We start from the raw sequence: 18,101 nt of genomic DNA on the forward strand, positions 1-18,101 counted from the left end.
TGGAGCCACCTCTTTCTCTTCAAGACCTGCTCTCCAGGCACCGGGGGAACAGCGGGAGAATACTGGTTATAAGCCTTCTCTTGCCTTTATCTTGCTTGAGACAGACTCCGCTCGACGCTCTCCTGTACTTTCCGATACTGCTGCTGCCGTTCTGTATCCCAGTCTGCTCTCTGGCGAGGTGTCCTCAGGTGTCAGGACTCCCATATCCAGGTCAATAGGCAGCTTACCAGGTCTTGCTCTCATTAGGTAAGCCGGGGTACAGTTGGTGGAGCCTACGGGGATGTGATTGTACAAGTCCACCAAATCAGGCAGTTTTTCAGGCCACAGACTGCGTTCTTCCAGGGGCAACATTTTTAGGAAGTCTATCACCACCTGGTTCATTTTCTCACATAGTCCGTTGGTCTGAGGGTGATAGGGCGTTGTTCTTATCTTCTTGCAGCCATACAGGTTGCAGAACTCCTGGAAGACCTCCGCTTCGAAGGCTGGTCCTTGGTCCGTCAACACTTGCTCCGGATACCCGTGTGGACGGCAGAAGTGCTGCTGGAAGGCTCTAGCTGCTGTTTGAGCCGTTAAGTCCTTGACAGGTGTAGCGCCGGCGTCCCTGCCCTCTGCTAGGCAGGGACACTGTTCCCCTCACCCCTCTGCTCCGAGCCCGGCGTCCTCCTCCCGCTCTGCTGGCAGCGCGCGCTCCTTCCCGGCCACTGTGCTTAGGGCGCGCGCGCTCCCTCCCTCTTAAAGGGGCCGTGCGCGCCGTCCTAAGGAGTCCCCGGCCAATGGCCGGAGGACTTCACCATATATAAGGCACCTCCTCCAAAATGGAGGTGCCCGAGCAATGTTGTTGCACTGTTCACTACTCTGCTTCAGCCCTCAGGTCCCGTTGCCAGTTACCTGCCAGATTCCTGCCAGTTTGCTGTCTGATTCCTGCCTGATATTCTGCTTACCTGCCTGCTAGCCTGAGGTCCGACGGTCTGCCTACCGACTCCTGTCAGTCTGTCTAAGGACCAGCTTGCCCGCTCACCTGGGAGCTCTCCTCTGCTACCTGCCTGCTAGCCTGAGGTCCGACGGTCTGCCCTCCAACTCCTGTCAGTCTGTCTATGGACCAGCTTGCCCGCTCACCTGGGAGCGCACATCTGCTACCTGCCTGCTAGCCTACCTGGAGGCTCCGCCGTCACGTGCTGTGACCACCTGCCATTCCAGAGACTCCTGCCCGCTCACCTGGGAGCGCACACCTGCTACCTGCCTGCTAGCCTACCTGGAGGCTCCGCCGTCACGTGCTGTGACCACCTGCCATTCCAGAGACTTTCGCTTGCTCACCTGGGAGCTCACATCTACCATCTGCCTGCTAGCCTACCTGGAGGCTCTGCCATCACAGGTCGTACATACCCTTTACCCAGAGACTGCCCCGATCACTTGCCGTGACCTCCTGCCCGTTCATCCAGAGACTGCCCCGGTCACTTGCCGTGATCTCCTGCCCGTTCATCCAGAGACTGCCCCGGTCACTTGCCGTGACCTCCTGCCCGTTCATCCAGAGACTGCCCAGTCACTTGCCGTGACCTCCAGCCCGTTCACTCAGAGACTGTCCCGGTCACCTGCTGTGACTGCCTGCCCGTCTTCCCTGGTCGCCACCCGCTCCCTTACAAGGACCGCCCCCTTGTATAGTAGCTCAGAGGTTCCGCCTCCCAGACCCGTTACAGTTTGCTCGGGCCATGGAACCCGGTGGCACCCAAGCTCCCTCACTCTCGGACCTGTGTCATGAACTGTCCCGTCAGAGGTCCCAACAGGAGTCCATCCTGGGTCACCTGCGGAATGTCAATACTCGCCTGGACACTCTGACTACTCCACCAGCAACCACCGCCAGAGCCATGACTCGCAATCCGGCAGCTCCGCTGCCCACCAATACTATGGTATCCTACCCCGGCCGCCGGCTTTCTGCACCTCCTCGCTTCGGAGGCGACTCCGCTCAGGCTCGGGGCTTTATAAATCAGTGCACCCTGCACTTTGAACTCCTGTCCCACCAGTTTAACTCCGACCGGGCCAAAATTGCCTTCATCATGTCCCATCTCACCGGGGAGGCCCTGGCCTGGCTAAATCCTCTATGGGAGAGAGGAGACCCCCTGGTGTCCGACTTGCCTGCCTTTCTCACGGCTTTCCGGAAAGTCTTCGACGAACCTGGACGGAAGACCTCATCCGCATCATCTCTGCTACGCCTCCGTCAGGGAAGTCTCACCGTGGGCCAATATGCCATACGGTTCCGTACCCTTGCCTCGGAGCTGGCCTGGGATAACGACGCTCTGGTATCTGTCTTCTGGGAGGGTCTGTCCGGCCGTATCAAAGATGAACTTGCCGGTCGAGACATTCCTACCACTCTCGATGACCTAATAACTCTTGCCACCCGGATTGACCTACGGTTCCAGGAGCGTGCCAAAGAAGTCACCCGTGAGAGGAGGTTTCCACGTCTAGCTCCTACTTTTCAGAAGTACGTCACTCCCTCCATTTCTCCCCAGGTACACTCTCCTGAGCCTATGCAGGTCGACCAGACCAAGATGGTCAAAACCCGTCAGGACTTACGCCGTGCCGAGGGGAGCTGCTTCTACTGTGGCAGTAAGGAGCACCGGATCCGTACCTGCCCGGAGAGGTCGGGAAACGCCTGTGTCTAGGTTCGCTCAGAGAGGTCGACCTAGACAAGAATAAATCCTCTCCATCTCTGCTGCTGTCAGTCTCAATTATCTGCGGGGAGAATCGTTATTTCGAACTAGCCCAACTTGACTCTGGAGCGGCCGGGAATCTTATTTCACAGGCCCTGGTAGAAAAATACCACATTCCCACCAAACCTCTGGCTATACCATTATCTGTCGCTGCTGTGGATGGGGGCCTCTTACCACGTCCCATCCAACTCATCACCGAATCCGTAACTCTGCAGGTGGGAATGCTGCATTCTGAGAGCATCTCTTTTCATGTTCTGCCTGGACTCTCTCACGCCCTCTTACTAGGTCTACCTTGGCTCCAGAGACATGCACCCGTGCTGGACTGGCAGACCGGAGAAGTCCTTCGCTGGGGACAGGACTGTCATAAGACTTGTTTGGTTCCTGTTCATCCCGCCCGTCCTTCTCCTACCCCAACTAATCTACCTGGACTTCCGATTCCCTATTGGTCATTTGCTGATGTCTTTAATAAAAAGGAGGCAGAGACATTACCCCCTCATAGACCATACGACTGTCCTATCTACCTGTTACCCGGTACTACGCCTCCCCGTGGGCGTATTTACCCATTGTCCGCTGCTGAGACCCGGTCGATGTCCGTATATATTGAGGAGAATTTGGCCAGGGGATTCATCCGGAAATCTACCTCCCCGGTGGGAGCAGGCTTCTTTTTCGTAAAAAAGAAGGACGGCTCTCTCCGTCCCTGTATAGACTATAGAGGCCTTAACCAGATCACGGTGAAGAAAAAGTACCCCCTTCCGCTCATTCCAGAATTATTTGATCGTCTGAGGGGGGCTAGAATCTTCACCAAACTGGACCTCCGTGGGGCGTACAACCTGGTCCGTATCCGTCAAGGGGATGAATGGAAGACTGCATTCAACACCCGGGACGGCCACTATGAATATCTGGTAATGCCCTTTGGTCTCTGTAACGCTCCTGCCGTCTTTCAAGAGTTGGTCAATGACATCTTCCGGGATCTTCTCTACTCCTGCGTAGTGGTGTACCTGGACGACATCTTGGTCTTCTCTCTGGATCTCCAGACTCACCGGAGAGACGTTCGTCAGGTCCTGCTCAGGCTCAGGCAGAATCACCTCTTCGCTAAATATGAGAAGTGCCTCTTTGAGCAGACCTCGCTTCCGTTTTTGGGCTACATTATTTCTCAGACCGGCCTTCGAATGGATCCAGAGAAACTGTCTGCCATCGAGAAATGGCCCCGACCGGAGGGGTTGAAGGCCTTTCAGCGGTTCCTGGGCTTCACCAACTACTACCGCCTCTTCATACTGCACTTCTCTTCCCGTACTGACCCAATTTCCGTGCTCACCCGTAAGGGCACTAATCCCAGAGAGTGGCCACCCGAAGCAGAGGAGGCCTTTCTTTCCTTAAAACAGGCCTTCTCTTCCGCCCCGATGCTGCATCGCCCAGATGGCAACAAGCAGTTCTTCCTGGAGGTTGACGCCTCTTCCTCTGGAGCCGGAGCGGTACTTACCCAAAAATCATCTTCCGGGAGAATGGTAACTTGTGGCTTCTTCTCCAAACTCTTCTCCTCTTCTGAGCGCAACTATTCCATAGGAGATCGAGAGTTATTGGCCATCAAGCTGGCATTGGAGGAGTGGCGTTACCTGCTCGAAGGGGCTCTTCACCCGGTAATAATTTACACTGACCACAAGAACTTGGCTTACCTCCAGCATGCCCAGAGACTTAACCCGCGCCAAGCTCGGTGGTCCTTGTTTTTTGCTCGCTTTGATTTTATTCTTCATTTTCGCCCGGCTGACAAAAACATCAAGGCGGACGCCTTGTCCCGATCCTTTCTGGTGTCTGATCTCGAGGAGGAACCGAAACACATCATCGATCCCGCCAGAGTAATGCAGGTGGCTCCCGTGAGTCTAAATCGTCTCCCTCCCGGTAAGACGTTCGTATCAGTACCTGATCGGGAGAAGATCCTACACTGGGGTCACTCGTCTAAACTAGCTGGCCACGCCGGTCAGAAAAAGACCCTCCAGCTTATTACCCGGCACTACTGGTGGCCTACCCTGCACAAGGACGTAATAGACTTTGTTTCTGCCTGTGTGTCCTGCGCCCGCAACAAGGTTCCAAGACATCTGCCAGCCGGTCGCCTCCTTCCGCTCCCAGTACCTGCTGCCCCCTGGCAGCATATAGCAATGGACTTTATAACTGATCTCCCCGTCTCTGCCGGTTGTACGGTCATTTGGGTGGTCGCTGACCGCTTTTCCAAGATGGCTCATTTCGTTCCCCTGCCAGGCCTCCCGTCTGCACCCGAGCTGGCTAAAGACTTTATCCGCCACATCTTCCGTCTTCATGGCCTGCCCCTCCACATCGTGTCGGATCGTGGGGTACAGTTCACCTCACGCTTCTGGAGAGCCACTTGTAAACTGCTAGACGTCACCCTGGACTTCTCCTCCGCTTACCACCCACAGTCTAATGGTCAAGTGGAGCGGATCAATCAGAACCTGACCAGTTACCTCCGGCACTTCGTTAATGCCCACCATTCAGACTGGGTGGATCTCCTGCCATGGGCCGAATTTTCTTACAACAATCACGAGAGCGAATCTTCCTCCAAATCCCCGTTTTTTGTTGTCTTCGGTCAGCATCCTCGGATCCCATTTCCCGTCTCCACCTCGGTGGACAATCCGGCTGCGGAATCTCTTGTTAACAAATTTTCCTCCATATGGGAGAGTACCCGATCCACACTCCTTCTGTCATCCGAGCGTATGAAAAGACATGCTGACAAAAAACGTCTGGATCCTCCTCAATTCCGTCCAGGGGATAAGGTCTGGCTCTCGTCCAAATATGTCCGGCTCAAGATTCCTTCCTATAAGTTAGGGCCTCGGTTCATCGGTCCTCTGGAGGTCATCAGTCAGATCAACCCGGTGGCCTATAAATTGAAACTCCCGGCCAACTTGCGGATCCCTAACTCCTTCCATGTATCTCTCCTCAAACCTGTGGTACTTAACTCTTTTTCCAAGTCTACAGGTACGCCTCCTGCTCCGGTTTCCGCTGAAAACGAATTTGAGGTAGAGAACATTCTGGCCACCAAAAGGGTAAGAGGGAAGACCTTTTTTCTAGTAGATTGGAAGGGGTTTGGTCCTGAAGAGAGAACGTGGGAGCCCCGGGAGAACATCCATGCCCCTCTCATCCTAGCTAAATCTCTCTCTGGCCTACAAAGGGGGGGGCCTAAAGGGGGGGGTACTGTAGCGCCGGCGTCCCTGCCCTCTGCTAGGCAGGGACGCTGTTCCCCTCACCCCTCTGCTCCGAGCCCGGCGTCCTCCTCCCGCTCTGCTGGCAACGCGCGCTCCTTCCCGGCCACTGTGCTTAGGGCGCGCGCTCCCTCCCTCTTAAAGGGGCCGCGCGCGCCGTCCTAAGGAGTTCCCGGCCAATGGCCGGAGGACTTCACCATATATAAGGCACCTCCTCCAAAATGGAGGTGCCCGAGCAATGTTGTTGCACTGTTCACTACTCTGCTTCAGCCCTCAGGTCCCGTTGCCAGTTACCTGCCAGATTCCTGCCAGTTTGTTGTCTGATTCCTGCCTGATATTCTGCTTACCTGCCTGCTAGCCTGAGGTCCGACGGTCTGCCTACCGACTCCTGTCAGTCTGTCTAAGGACCAGCTTGCCCGCTCACCTGGGAGCGCTCCTCTGCTACCTGCCTGCTAGCCTGAGGTCCGACGGTCTGCCCTCCAACTCCTGTCAGTCTGTCTATGGACCAGCTTGCCCGCTCACCTGGGAGCGCACATCTGCTACCTGCCTGCTAGCCTACCTGGAGGCTCCGCCGTCACGTGCTGTGACCACCTGCCATTCCAGAGACTCCTGCCCGCTCACCTGGGAGCGCACACCTGCTACCTGCCTGCTAGCCTACCAGGAGGCTCCGCCGTCACGTGCTGTGACCACCTGCCATTCCAGAGACTCCTGCCCGCTCACCTGGGAGCGCACACCTGTTACCTGCCTGCTAGCCTACCTGGAGGCTCCGCCGTCACGTGCTGTGACCACCTGCCATTCCAGAGACTTTCGCTTGCTCACCTGGGAGCTCACATCTACCATCTGCCTGCTAGCCTACCTGGAGGCTCTGCCATCACAGGTCGTACCTACCCTTTACCCAGAGACTGCCCCGGTCACTTGCCGTGACCTCCTGCCCATTCATCCAGAGACTGCCCCGGTCACTTGCCGTGATCTCCTGCCCGTTCATCCAGAGACTGCCCCGGTCACTTGCCGTGACCTCCTGCCCGTTCATCCAGAGACTGCCCCGGTCACTTGCCGTGACCTCCAGCCCGTTCACTCAGAGACTGTCCCGGTCACCTGCTGTGACTGCCTGCCCGTCTTCCCTGGTCGCCACCCGCTCCCTTACAAGGACCGCCCCCTTGTATAGTAGCTCAGAGGTTCCGCCTCCCAGACCCGTTACAACAGGGACCACCACCAGGAACCGGGAGTAGTGATCTACGATGGTGAGGGCGTAGACGTACCCAGATCTGCATGGAGCCAGTTTCACATGGTCCAGGGCTACCAGTTCCAGTGGCTGCCTGGTGATGATGGACTGTAGGGGAGTCTTCTGGCTGGCACGGTCCTTTCTTCTTAGGTTGCACTTGCCACAGTCTCTGCACCACCTCTCGATGGCTCCTCTCATGCCTATCCAGTAGAACCGTTCACGCAACAAGAACTCCAGCTTTTTCCATCCGAAGTGTCCTGCTCCGTTGTGTTATGCCTCCAGAACCATAGCCGCGTCTCGTCTTGGGACCACTACCTGCCAGGTCAGCACATGTGTTCGAGAGTTGACCATTCTCCGGCACAGCTTCTCCCTGTAGAGAAACAGCTTACTTTTCTCCTTCCACAGTTGCTTGGTCTCCTCCGGAGCGTCTGGGTCAAGACGGGCATCAGACTGTGTCAGTATTTCCTTCACCAGACGGACTGCGGGATCACTGTCCTGTGTCTCTGCACAGCTGTAGTGGGGTAAGGGATTGAAAGTAGCAGAGCGCCTGTCCTTCACACGGTGGGAATACAGGGTAATCCCATGACGGTGGAACGCAGGGAGTTCGACTTCTTCCAGATCTTCTGGATCTTCCCCTACGTCCGGTAGGTTTGGCATTCTCGACAGGGCATCCGCGTTGGCATTTGAGCGTCCCGCCCGGTATTTGATGGTGAATTCATAGTTGGACAGGCGGGCCATCCATCTCTGCTCCAGGGCACCAAGTCTTGCATTGTCCAGGTGTGTCAACGGGTTGTTATCCGTGTACACGGTGAACTTGGAAGAGGCAAGGTAATGCTTGAAACGTTCGGTCACTGCCCACACCACTGCCAGGAACTCTAGCTTGAATGAGCTATAATTCTCAGGGTTTCTCTCTGTGGACCATAGTTTTCGGCTGGCGTAAGCGATTACCCGTTCTTTCCCCTGCTGGATCTGGGACAGTACGGCTCCTAGCCCGATGTTGCTCGCATCCGTGTGGAGGATAAAGGGCTGGCTGTAGTCAGGGTACGCCAGGATTTCATCCCCCGTGAGGGCCATCTTCAGCTAGCAGAAGGACTCCTCTTCCAGCTTTTCCCATCTGAAGGGCGGCTTCTGGTTTTTGGCCTTCCTGGATTGGCCTATCAGAAGGTCCTGCATAGGGGCTGCCATTTTGGTGAAACCGGGAATGAATCTTCGGTAGTAGCCTACCAACCTGAGGAACTTCCACACTTCCTTTATGCTGGAGGGTCTTGACCAGTCCTTAATCACGGTGATCTTATCGGGGTCGGGAGCCACTCCGTCAGCACTCACCACGTGTCCCAGGTACTGCACCTTTGGTTTCAGCAGGTGACACTTGGATGGTTTCACCTTTAGGCCGTAGCTTGCCAGGGCGTCAAACACTTCTGCCAGGTGTTTCAGATGGTCCTCGTAGGTTTTGGAATAAACGATGATATCGTCCAGGTATAACAGGACCGTCTCGAAGTTCCGGTGTCCCAGACAGCATTCCATCAACCGCTGGAAGGTTCCTGGTGAGTTGCAGAGCCCGAACGGCATACAATTGAATTCGCTGAGACCCATCGGGGTGGTGAATGTGGTCTTCTCCTTGTCTGCCTCTGCTACAGGAACCTGCCAGTACCCGCTAGTAAGATCCAAAGTGGAGAAGAAGTTAGCAGATTTCAATACAGCTAAAGATTCTTCTATTCTAGGTAACGGGTACGCATCTTTGTGTGTGATACGGTTGACCTTTCTGTAGTCTACACACATTCTCATTGTGTTGTCCTTCCTTTTCACTAGGACTAGTGGAGCTGCCCAGGGGCTACAGCTGTCCCTGATTACCCCAGCCTCCTTCATGTCCCGCAACATTCCCTTTGCATGCTGATAGTGTGCAGGGGGTACAGGTCGGTATCTTTCCTTTATGGGTGGATGGTCTCCTGTTGGGATGTGATGTTCTACCCCCTTTACTCGCCCGAAGTCTAGCAGGTGTTTACTAAAGACCCATTCGTACTCCTGAACCACCCGGTAGACTCCCTGTTTTTGGTGTGAGGGAGTGGAGTCAGTACCCAAATGCAGTTGCTGACACCAGTCCTCCATTTGTTTCTTAGAGCCGTTACCTTCCTCTGGTTGAGATGGAGGCAAGGGTTCTACGGCCTTTACAGAATTTTGGTTTATGGTGAACAATTTGGCTAGCGTGGCATACCGGGGCAGGTATACTTCTCTTTCCCCGATATTTATGATGGGGACGGGCACGCTCCCATGGCGTACATCGACCACCCCCCGTGCTGTCAAAATGGTGGGCCTACTGTCTGAGTAGACGGGTTCTACCATTGCTTGGTAGTCTCTACCTCTTAGACCAATAGCTGCCCGGCACCAGATCATCATCTCACTTTTCGGGGGCATGGCAATAGGGAACGGGTCACACATTCTCACGCTAACTATCTCACCACCAGATAATTCCACTTGTTGCCGTTTCATCAGTGCCCGGATCTCTTTTTGGGGGACACGCTGCTGGCTGGAACTGGCGTTCTTGGCAACCTGCTGTAAAATGAGAATCACCTCTGCAAGACAATTTTCAATCACGTTAGTTCCCAAGGTTATTCTAGGGTGGCTCTCATGACGGTCTATGTCCACAATAATCAGTCCTTGTGCCGCCAGTTCGACTTTACCGACTTTAATGGTCACCTCCTTGAATCCCACCTGCGGCACGGGCTAACCATTGCTGGCGATGATACTCAGGTCGTCATCTGGGTAGCGGGTTATGTCCGAGTCATTCCAGTACCGCTTAAAGAGCACGTACGGGATGGTAGTCACTTGTGACCCAGTGTCCAGTAGGGCATTCATAGGAATGCCATCCAGTACCACAGGCAAGACCGGACGTCCCCCTCTGTATTTATCACGCCAGTTCGATGGGCCTGATGATCTTATGCCTGGTGGTTGGCCCTCTACCCCAGGTTGTGCCCGTTTAAATGACAGTACCTTGCCATATGTCCGGGTTGATTGCAGCGGCGGCAGATGGGTTGTCCGTCCTCATTGTATCTGTCGCTGGGTCTTCCTCTGGACGATGGGATCCTCCTCTGTCGGTGCCACGGGACGTCCTCCGGTCCGGATGCCAGCTGGATCTTTCCTGGAGGAGGAACCTGTAAAGACTGCACAGTTCTGGTTAGCGCGGCTACGCTTTTGGCTAACTCTTGGACCTGATGGTGCAGGTCTGTAGCCGGGTTGTTGTCCAAAGCCTGCGCACCAGCTCCTATAGGCTCTGCAGACAAGGGCGCCGCCTCCTGATGATAGGTAATAGCAGGGCGCCGGTGGGTTACAGCGCTACCCGGTGCCGGTTCTCTGAGCACCCGGATGGCCCTGTCCTTGAACTTTGCAAAGTTCAGACCAGGGTTCTGCAAGGCCATTGCACGTAACTGGGTTCGGTGGGCATTGGACAGCAGACCCTCAATGAATTGTTCAGTTAACAGTTCATCTGCATTCCGCGCACTGTCAGGGTCTGCCTGTTTAATGGCTCCCAGGGCCTCTTGCAAGTTCAAAGCATAGTCTCTTATACTGTCTTGGGCCCGCTGCTTGCACCCATAAAATTTCATTTTGATCTCTGCTGAGGTACGGGTATCAAAAGTGTCACTCAGACGGGTTAAGATTTCTTTTACAGTCTCCTTGTCCTGGACTGACCAGGACTTTACTTCACGTTGGGCTGCCCCGGTTAGCTGGTCTACCAATATGCTCACTTTTTGTCCTTCTGTCAGGGGGTATACCTTAAACAGGCTGTACAGTCTCTCTTTAAAGTCGCTTAGGGTATGCGACTCCCCTGAGTACTGGGGCAGCCAGGCCGCTCTGGGGATATAGGGCATTGTAAATGGCATTACTGCGGAAGCGGCCGCGCTGGTGGTAGAGGGTCCCTCCGTATCCATCATCTTCCTCCCCCCTAGTTAAGCGTGGCCTACCTTCTGTTGCTTCTTCTCCATAGGCCACGGTTCTGCAGACGATCGTCAGGGTGGAGGACCTTGCTTTGCGCTCTGGTGACGTCAGCGTCGCTCTCTCTCCCTTCCAGGACCTTGCGCAGCGTCGATGTGTTGGGCGGAGCTTCGGGTCTCACGCGCTTTTCGGCATCCACGCCCCTCTTCTTCCCGCGCGGCGTCCCGAAGATGGCGTCCGATGGCGGGAAAACGACTGCAGATGGCGGGGAAAACAGCTGTGGATGGCGGGGAACTTTTGAAGATGGCGGGAAACGGCTCCGGATGGCGGGGACCTTCACCACGGCAGGTATGACAGTCTTTTGAAGGCGCGCAGTACCCGGCGGTTGCGGGCACGAAATCCTGCTGACTCGCCCCCTGGGCCCCGCGTACACGTGGAGTGGGTTACCCGGAACCAGGTCTCTGGGGGATGCTGGGGTTTGTAGTCTCCGTGGCGGCGACACGGTCCCGTGGCTCAGGGTGGTCAGGCCGATGGCAGTATTTTGTGGGGGTTTTAAGTTAATTGTCCGACTACGCCACCCGTGGATTGCGGTCAGCGCGGACCGTCGCTGCAAGGCAGACCGCTGGGGCTGATGGTGTGTGCAGCTGAGGTAGTGTGACTCCCCACGGGAAGAGTGGAGCCCCAGGGCAGTGTAGTTGATGGTGAGGGTGATAGTGCAGGGACTCCCGTGCACTAGTAGTGCTGATGCGGCGATGAAGCAGGAACGACTCAGAGTCTTTGCAGTGCAGTTCAGGGTCTTTACTGGTGATGTTAAGGCAGACCCTCCCGGGAGTACTGGCTAACATAAGGGGCCTGGTCAGTCTGCGAGCAAACAGGAGTTCCCCTGGCCAGTTGGAGTTGTAGGCCTCCCCGTCTATCTGCACTCTTTCTGGCTACCTTGCTGTAAGCGGGTAGAAGTAGCCCACGTCCCTGAGTATACCATGTGGTACTCACCCGTATGGCTGGTGACTTGGGGCCTTCTGTTAGCCTCCGCTCCTGGATGGCGGTGCTGGTCCCTTCCTTGTGACTGAGCCTCCGGGCTTCTATGGCCAGAGGACCTGGAATCCCCTGCCGGCTGGTTTCTGCTGCTGGGTGGATATCAGTCCCCACAGCCTCGGACTCCGGTGTCCGGTACTTGGTTTCTTGTGCCAGGGCGAGCTCTGCTCAGCTTCCAGCCCCTGGTCTTCTGCTACTACTCCTACAGAGCTCCTTGCTGACACTTTCCCACTCCAGGCTCTGACTGTCCTAATCCCGCCCCAGACCCAGTTTATAAGGGCAGATTCCTCCCCTCCCAGGTCTGGGCGGGCGGTGTTGCATGCTTAGGGCTCCTGACCAGAGAAACCTCCCACTTGCTCTCAGACGTAATATTTCTATTACTGTGGCAACCAGACCCCTGGGGTGCCACACATTCACTTATATTTTGCGATGTAGCGGCAACCCTTAGCTAACTCTGGTTGTGGACAGAGTCTCCATATAGCCCCAACATTATAGATTCTGGACACATGGCAGACCTTGACATTATTTTTAGGCCACCAACTTCCTTACTAACTTGTTATGGGGGTACTTGTTTACGAGGTCAGTAATTACTATGGTATCTGAGGAATTAAATGTCTTGGGCCAATGTTATCCTAATTCTGGCCATTGCCGCAGAGAGTCAGTTGTATGTGACATGGGATACACTCTGCGGACTGTACGAGCACAGCTCCAGAACACACGATGTTCTGGAATCATCATTTCTTTTTCTTCCAGGTTAACCGCATATGTAGTAAAAATATTTTCAATGGCTTCAAATGCAAGTTTACTGGATGTTGATAAAGACATGCTATGTAAAAGTTCCAAATGGCTGGTCAGTAATCAAAAACAAAATGGTGAATTTATGGAGCCTGGAACTGTGTATGCAAAATCAATGCAGGTAAGACATTGACCAGGGCTGAAGAAATAAATGCTAAACAAAACCTATGTGTTGAGATGTAGGCTGCCAAATGTGTGTGAATTTTTTTGTGTAAAAAAACAAAAAAACACCCAAAGTGAACTTCCGTCAGGAAAACATTGGGGTGATTTATCAACATCTAGTGCTAGGGTAAAGTGTAGAAGTTGCCAATGGCAAAGAATCAAGACTCTGCTTTAACCTGTTCCCGAAATGGAGATTTTTCTTTTTTTGCACTCTCCTTTATCCAAGAGCCATAATGGTTTTATTTTTCCATTGATAAAGCCGTGTGAAGGCTTGTTTTCTGTGGGACGAGTTGTACTTTTGACACTATTCTTTTTACCAAACAATGTATTGGAAAACAGGGAAAAATTGAGCGAACTTGTGAAATAGTTTTTTTTTTGTTTTGTTTTTAGAAAGTTTATTATGCAGTAAAAATAACTTTGTAATATGATTCTCCAGATCAGTACGATCACAGCAATAACAAACATGCATTGGTTTTTTTCTTTATGTAAGTGGTTAAAATGGTGAAAACATTTTTTGCTTGTGTCACTATTTTTCGAGACCCATAACATTTTCATTTTTTGGTCGATGGAGCTGGGGGAGGGCTTGCTTTTTGCATGGTGAGATGATGCTTTTATTTATACTATTTTGGGGTAGATGCTGCGATCACTGCCGCTGTCAGTTACCTATACCGGTATTTAATTGACATGACCGTGGGGTACTGATGGGTTGTCATGGCACCATTGGCCGCCGACGGCCCTCGTGGCTGCCATCTTAGTCCATGGCTGATATCGTAGAATGTCATTTTCACAATATACTATAGTAATATTGCAGTATATAGAAGACATAATTCTACAAGGAAACTAAAACAAAAATAGATAATAATGAAAAAAAAGTTTACAATTTTAATCCTCCACTTTTTTGAAATGGCAGAATTTGTGGTTTTTTTTTGACTCCCTGGACCATTGTAATGGAATACAATAAAAAGCCATCAAAGCATATGCTCTCCAATATGATATTAAAGGATCCTGTCACCCGATTCATGCTGAGCAGCATGAATCATAGCCTACAGTAGGTATACATTTCTCTTAAATGCTCTGGCATTTCAGAGAACATATACAGTAGTTGGAAGATCCGGTTGAGGACCATAGCCGGACACAAAACTAGTCCCCGACCAACTTTTCTCAGCATCACTGCAGGTGATATACAGGCCTCTCCCATAGCAAGGAATCTGTCAATCACCTCAAGAAGCACAGGGAAAAGTCAGCCAGGGACAGCTCTGATAGCCAGTGTTAAAGGGAATCTGTAAGCAGTAGAGATGGGAGACGATTTCCTCATGCTGCCCAATTCAGCTGTACCCAAAGATCTTCAAATTCGCGGCAACTAGCTTTTCCCAGAATGCCCCGGAAATATGCAAATTACCTTTCTCAAGCTTCATTTCCTGGTCTTTTCTCTTTGATCAACAATTTTTTAAGCTGGATAACCCTCTTTCAAGTGATACACTTTTACCAAAAGCATGTTGTGTTCTTGTCTTTCTAGGGTGGATATACAGGGTCCGAGTCCTCACTTACAGCATTTGTACTTATTGCATTAGTTGAATTAGGAAACAAGTGTGATCATTTAGTAAGTACGGGTTATATGTAAAATGGCTGTGACTAATTATACAGTGCAAGGTTTAATGAATTCTCCAAATAGTGTATAACATGTAATCACGAATATCAGCTAAAAAATAATTTCCACAGTTCCATAAATCCTTCTAAATTTATGACCATTTCTCAAAGCGGTCCTGTCATCTCTCGTGATACGCAGGTTAGTAAATAATTGTATTCCCCATAATATAACAATTCTGGAGCATCTCCTAGTACTCTGTGTTGTACCGATTCTCACTTAATCTAACTAGATAATTATGAACAACTTTACAACAGGACATTACCAATGTATGGTGTTTCCTTGCACAGTCTCATACTGTCCAATCATTGCTGCTTGCACCAGTCTGTGTAGGCATATGCCCCTTTAACAAGAGGAATGGTGACACTCAGTTGTCAATTTACTCATAAATATCTAGGATAAAAAACAAATGAACATCACAATACAGAGTTATAAAAAAGACACTCTAGAATTGCTATTTGATGTGGAATACATGTATTTACTGAACCAGACATGCCAAAGTGGTGTCAGGTCGAGCTTAAATGTTTGTTATAACATCTCATAATTTTTGAAAACATATCTAAAATAGTTGAATTTATTGATTGAACTGTGAACAGCCTCATTCAAGAGGTCTGTGCACGTTGGGAGTTTTTTAATGTTCCCATAGGCCCCCAAGCATAAGAGGGAGCCAAAAGTTTGTTCTTTTGGCCTTTTTCTGACCAGTATAGTATGTGTCTGCATAGCATTTAATTCTATATTTAACTCTATAGAAAGTGCATCAGACTGCGTTTTCTTTATAGAGGGCCTCTGCAAAAACATACACCATTCAGTATGTGTTTATTACAAAGGGTCCCAATGGTGGGTAGATGCCTAGGCTTCCAACCTGACTGTGGCCAGTGTCAGTTGCATACCTCCTAAACATAAAGTATATGCCTGATAGAGGCACAGTCCCTGTCTTAGGCCAGATTTATACATGTATAATATACCTTCCATGCTTGGACCACAATACCCAGCTGGGGTTTTCTGACCCGAACTAACTGCCTCTCAGTAAAGCTCAGGAGACCCAAGGTTGGTTGAGTATTATGGGCTGTATATAATGGACATGTGAATCCAGCCTCCTCCACACACTTGTGCGAAATGTTCATGTGTTGACTTATTTTTTTTATCGAACACCTTACAGACTCATTAAGTAATGGCCGATTCTGATCCTCAAAATCAGATGAGAATAGGACATGCTCTGAGCTGCACAGTTCTCATTCTTGGATTATTGATTTTTTAACGGATGTCTGAATGCTTCCATTCTACGCAATGTGTGCAATAAAAAAATTGGACAGCACTTGGAAATTTCACATGGATGTGTTGATGGGGCCTAGATGGGTGTTTCTCTACATAGTCTGACATGGTCAGCGCTAATTGGACAGTGTCAGATTGTGTAGGGACAAGTCGCTAATGGTCGCGGCCAGTAGTCAATTTATTAATAAAATTCAAGAAGAAATAAAAGAGAAACATCACTATAAGCAGTTGTCAGAAGAGATGATCCAGAGCTGTTACTTCAGGCATAATGCATTTATTTACTAGAACAGACATGCCAGGGATGCTGACAGATCCTCTTACTATCCCCTAAATTATCCCCTAAAACGGTAAAATTTATAATTGTTGTTTTTTTTTAAATACACAAAAATGTTTTTGATTTTTTTTTCTAGGAAATTAAAGAGGCTGTAAAAAAAGCTGAAAAATATCTGGCAGCCGAACTTCCAAATTTACAACATACGTATAGTACTGTTATAACCTCTTATGCTCTTTCTTTAGTAGGAAACACTGAACACAAAGATAATATTGATTTTTTTGCAAGTGAAGGTAAGCATTTTATTGTCAATTTTGTGTTTCTATTTTAATATTCTGTTGGACAAAAAGTCTTACAACGTTTCAATCTAACAGTATATATATATATATATATATATATTTGAGCAATATTTAAAATGATGATGGTGATTTATCTTAGTTTTCTGCTCCTTTTCTGCATTTCTGTATGCTAGTGTGATTTCTCTTTCTAAAGATGGGACCCACTGGCCAGTTGAGAATTCGATGAATTCTTTATTTACTGTGGAGGCCACCGGCTACGCCCTTCTTCAAAAGTTAAAACTCAGGAAATTTGAAGAAGCCCATAAAATTGCAGACTGGCTTGTGAAACAAAGAGATTTTGGTGGCGGATACAAGTCGACACAGGTAGTGCAATACAATAAGTTTTAATTTCCCCGTTTTTTTAACTTAGTATAGAGTGATCCAAAAAATGTTTCCGCATAGTCTCAAACTTGCCTACATTTTAACACAGGGAATCCCTATAATTGTATAGTTGTGGTGCAATCTATATGCTAATACACAGGGGCGGACACAGACACAGTAGGGACCCCTGTGCAAGAACAATATATGGGCCCTTGGCAGTTCACCAGCTCATTATAATGCACTATTCCACCTGTTTTAGTAGTTAACCCCTTACCTCTTGGGCCCCTGTAAAGCTGCACAGGTTGCACCAATGGATGGTCTGCCTCTGATAACACCCATATAGGTCAAGGGAGGCAGCAAATTACAGTCCAGGTCAAATCCAAATGTAACAAACATAGCAACCCTATTCCTTGGTTATAGGTGAGGGTAAGGTGGAACTTGGCCATGTACTGGTCCTTTAAGAGATTTTGTACAGTGCAGTGCTCATAAAGAGGGTCAGTGGTGGGATGTCGGCCACAGCATTGGGTAAAGGCCTCTTTATAAACTACATGCATTATTTTAATGAATATATTCATCAGAACTTTCCTTTTTTAATAGGAAGTTTCCGCTATATTCACTTGAAATACATTAAACAACTTTTTTTCTCAGGCTGAATACCCCCTTTAGTTTTACTTTGACAATAAATATAGAGCCACAAAATGTATGCCATGTTTTATTTCATATGCAAATGCAGGTTTTACATTTTAGGCTACTGTAATTGCACTGCAAGCCCTGGCACAATACCAAATGGATACCAGCGATCCCGAAGCTGTCAATCTAGATGTCCAACTTGTTGTAGAGGGAAAAGAAAGACCAATTACATATAATATCCAAAATTCTAATATGTACTTGGAAAGGACAAGCAAGGTAAGGGATGGATCTTTTCTTATACTGTATATCTTATGTACTCTCAGAAAGTATACATATTAATATTGTTTTTGGCACTTACTAAAACACTCAAAAAGTTATGTCATAATGACATTAGAAGTAGAATGGAAAAGCAGAGATTGCATAAATTAGTTATGACTTGTGAATACATTCACAAAATGAAGGTTGAAAGTGCTAAAAATATAATAAAGTGAAAGAAAAAATAAAACTTACAAATATAATCCCATTCTGTGAATATGTCTTCACTGGTGTCGTGTCCTCAATAAGGATTG

At 50.1% G+C, this 18,101-nt stretch overlaps 1 protein-coding gene across 2 annotated transcripts in view; it reads left to right on the forward strand.

Moving 5' to 3' along the window:
• Positions 1–18,101, forward strand: part of LOC141153543 (venom factor-like) — a 309,206-nt gene that overhangs the window by 165,789 nt on the left and 125,316 nt on the right. For both annotated transcript variants that reach the window (XM_073638454.1, XM_073638462.1), the window contains exons 26-30: positions 12,852–13,014; positions 14,572–14,655; positions 16,383–16,536; positions 16,736–16,905; positions 17,650–17,808. In XM_073638454.1, coding sequence (XP_073494555.1) covers positions 12,852–13,014; positions 14,572–14,655; positions 16,383–16,536; positions 16,736–16,905; positions 17,650–17,808 — 730 coding nt within the window. The remainder of the gene's footprint in view (positions 1–12,851; positions 13,015–14,571; positions 14,656–16,382; positions 16,537–16,735; positions 16,906–17,649; positions 17,809–18,101) is intronic.

The sequence above is a fragment of the Phyllobates terribilis genome, unplaced genomic scaffold (genome assembly GCF_046119375.1).
Source record: "Phyllobates terribilis strain yellow unplaced genomic scaffold, ASM4611937v1 Scaffold_1__5_contigs__length_1240528914, whole genome shotgun sequence".
Lineage (NCBI taxonomy): Eukaryota > Metazoa > Chordata > Amphibia > Anura > Dendrobatidae > Phyllobates > Phyllobates terribilis.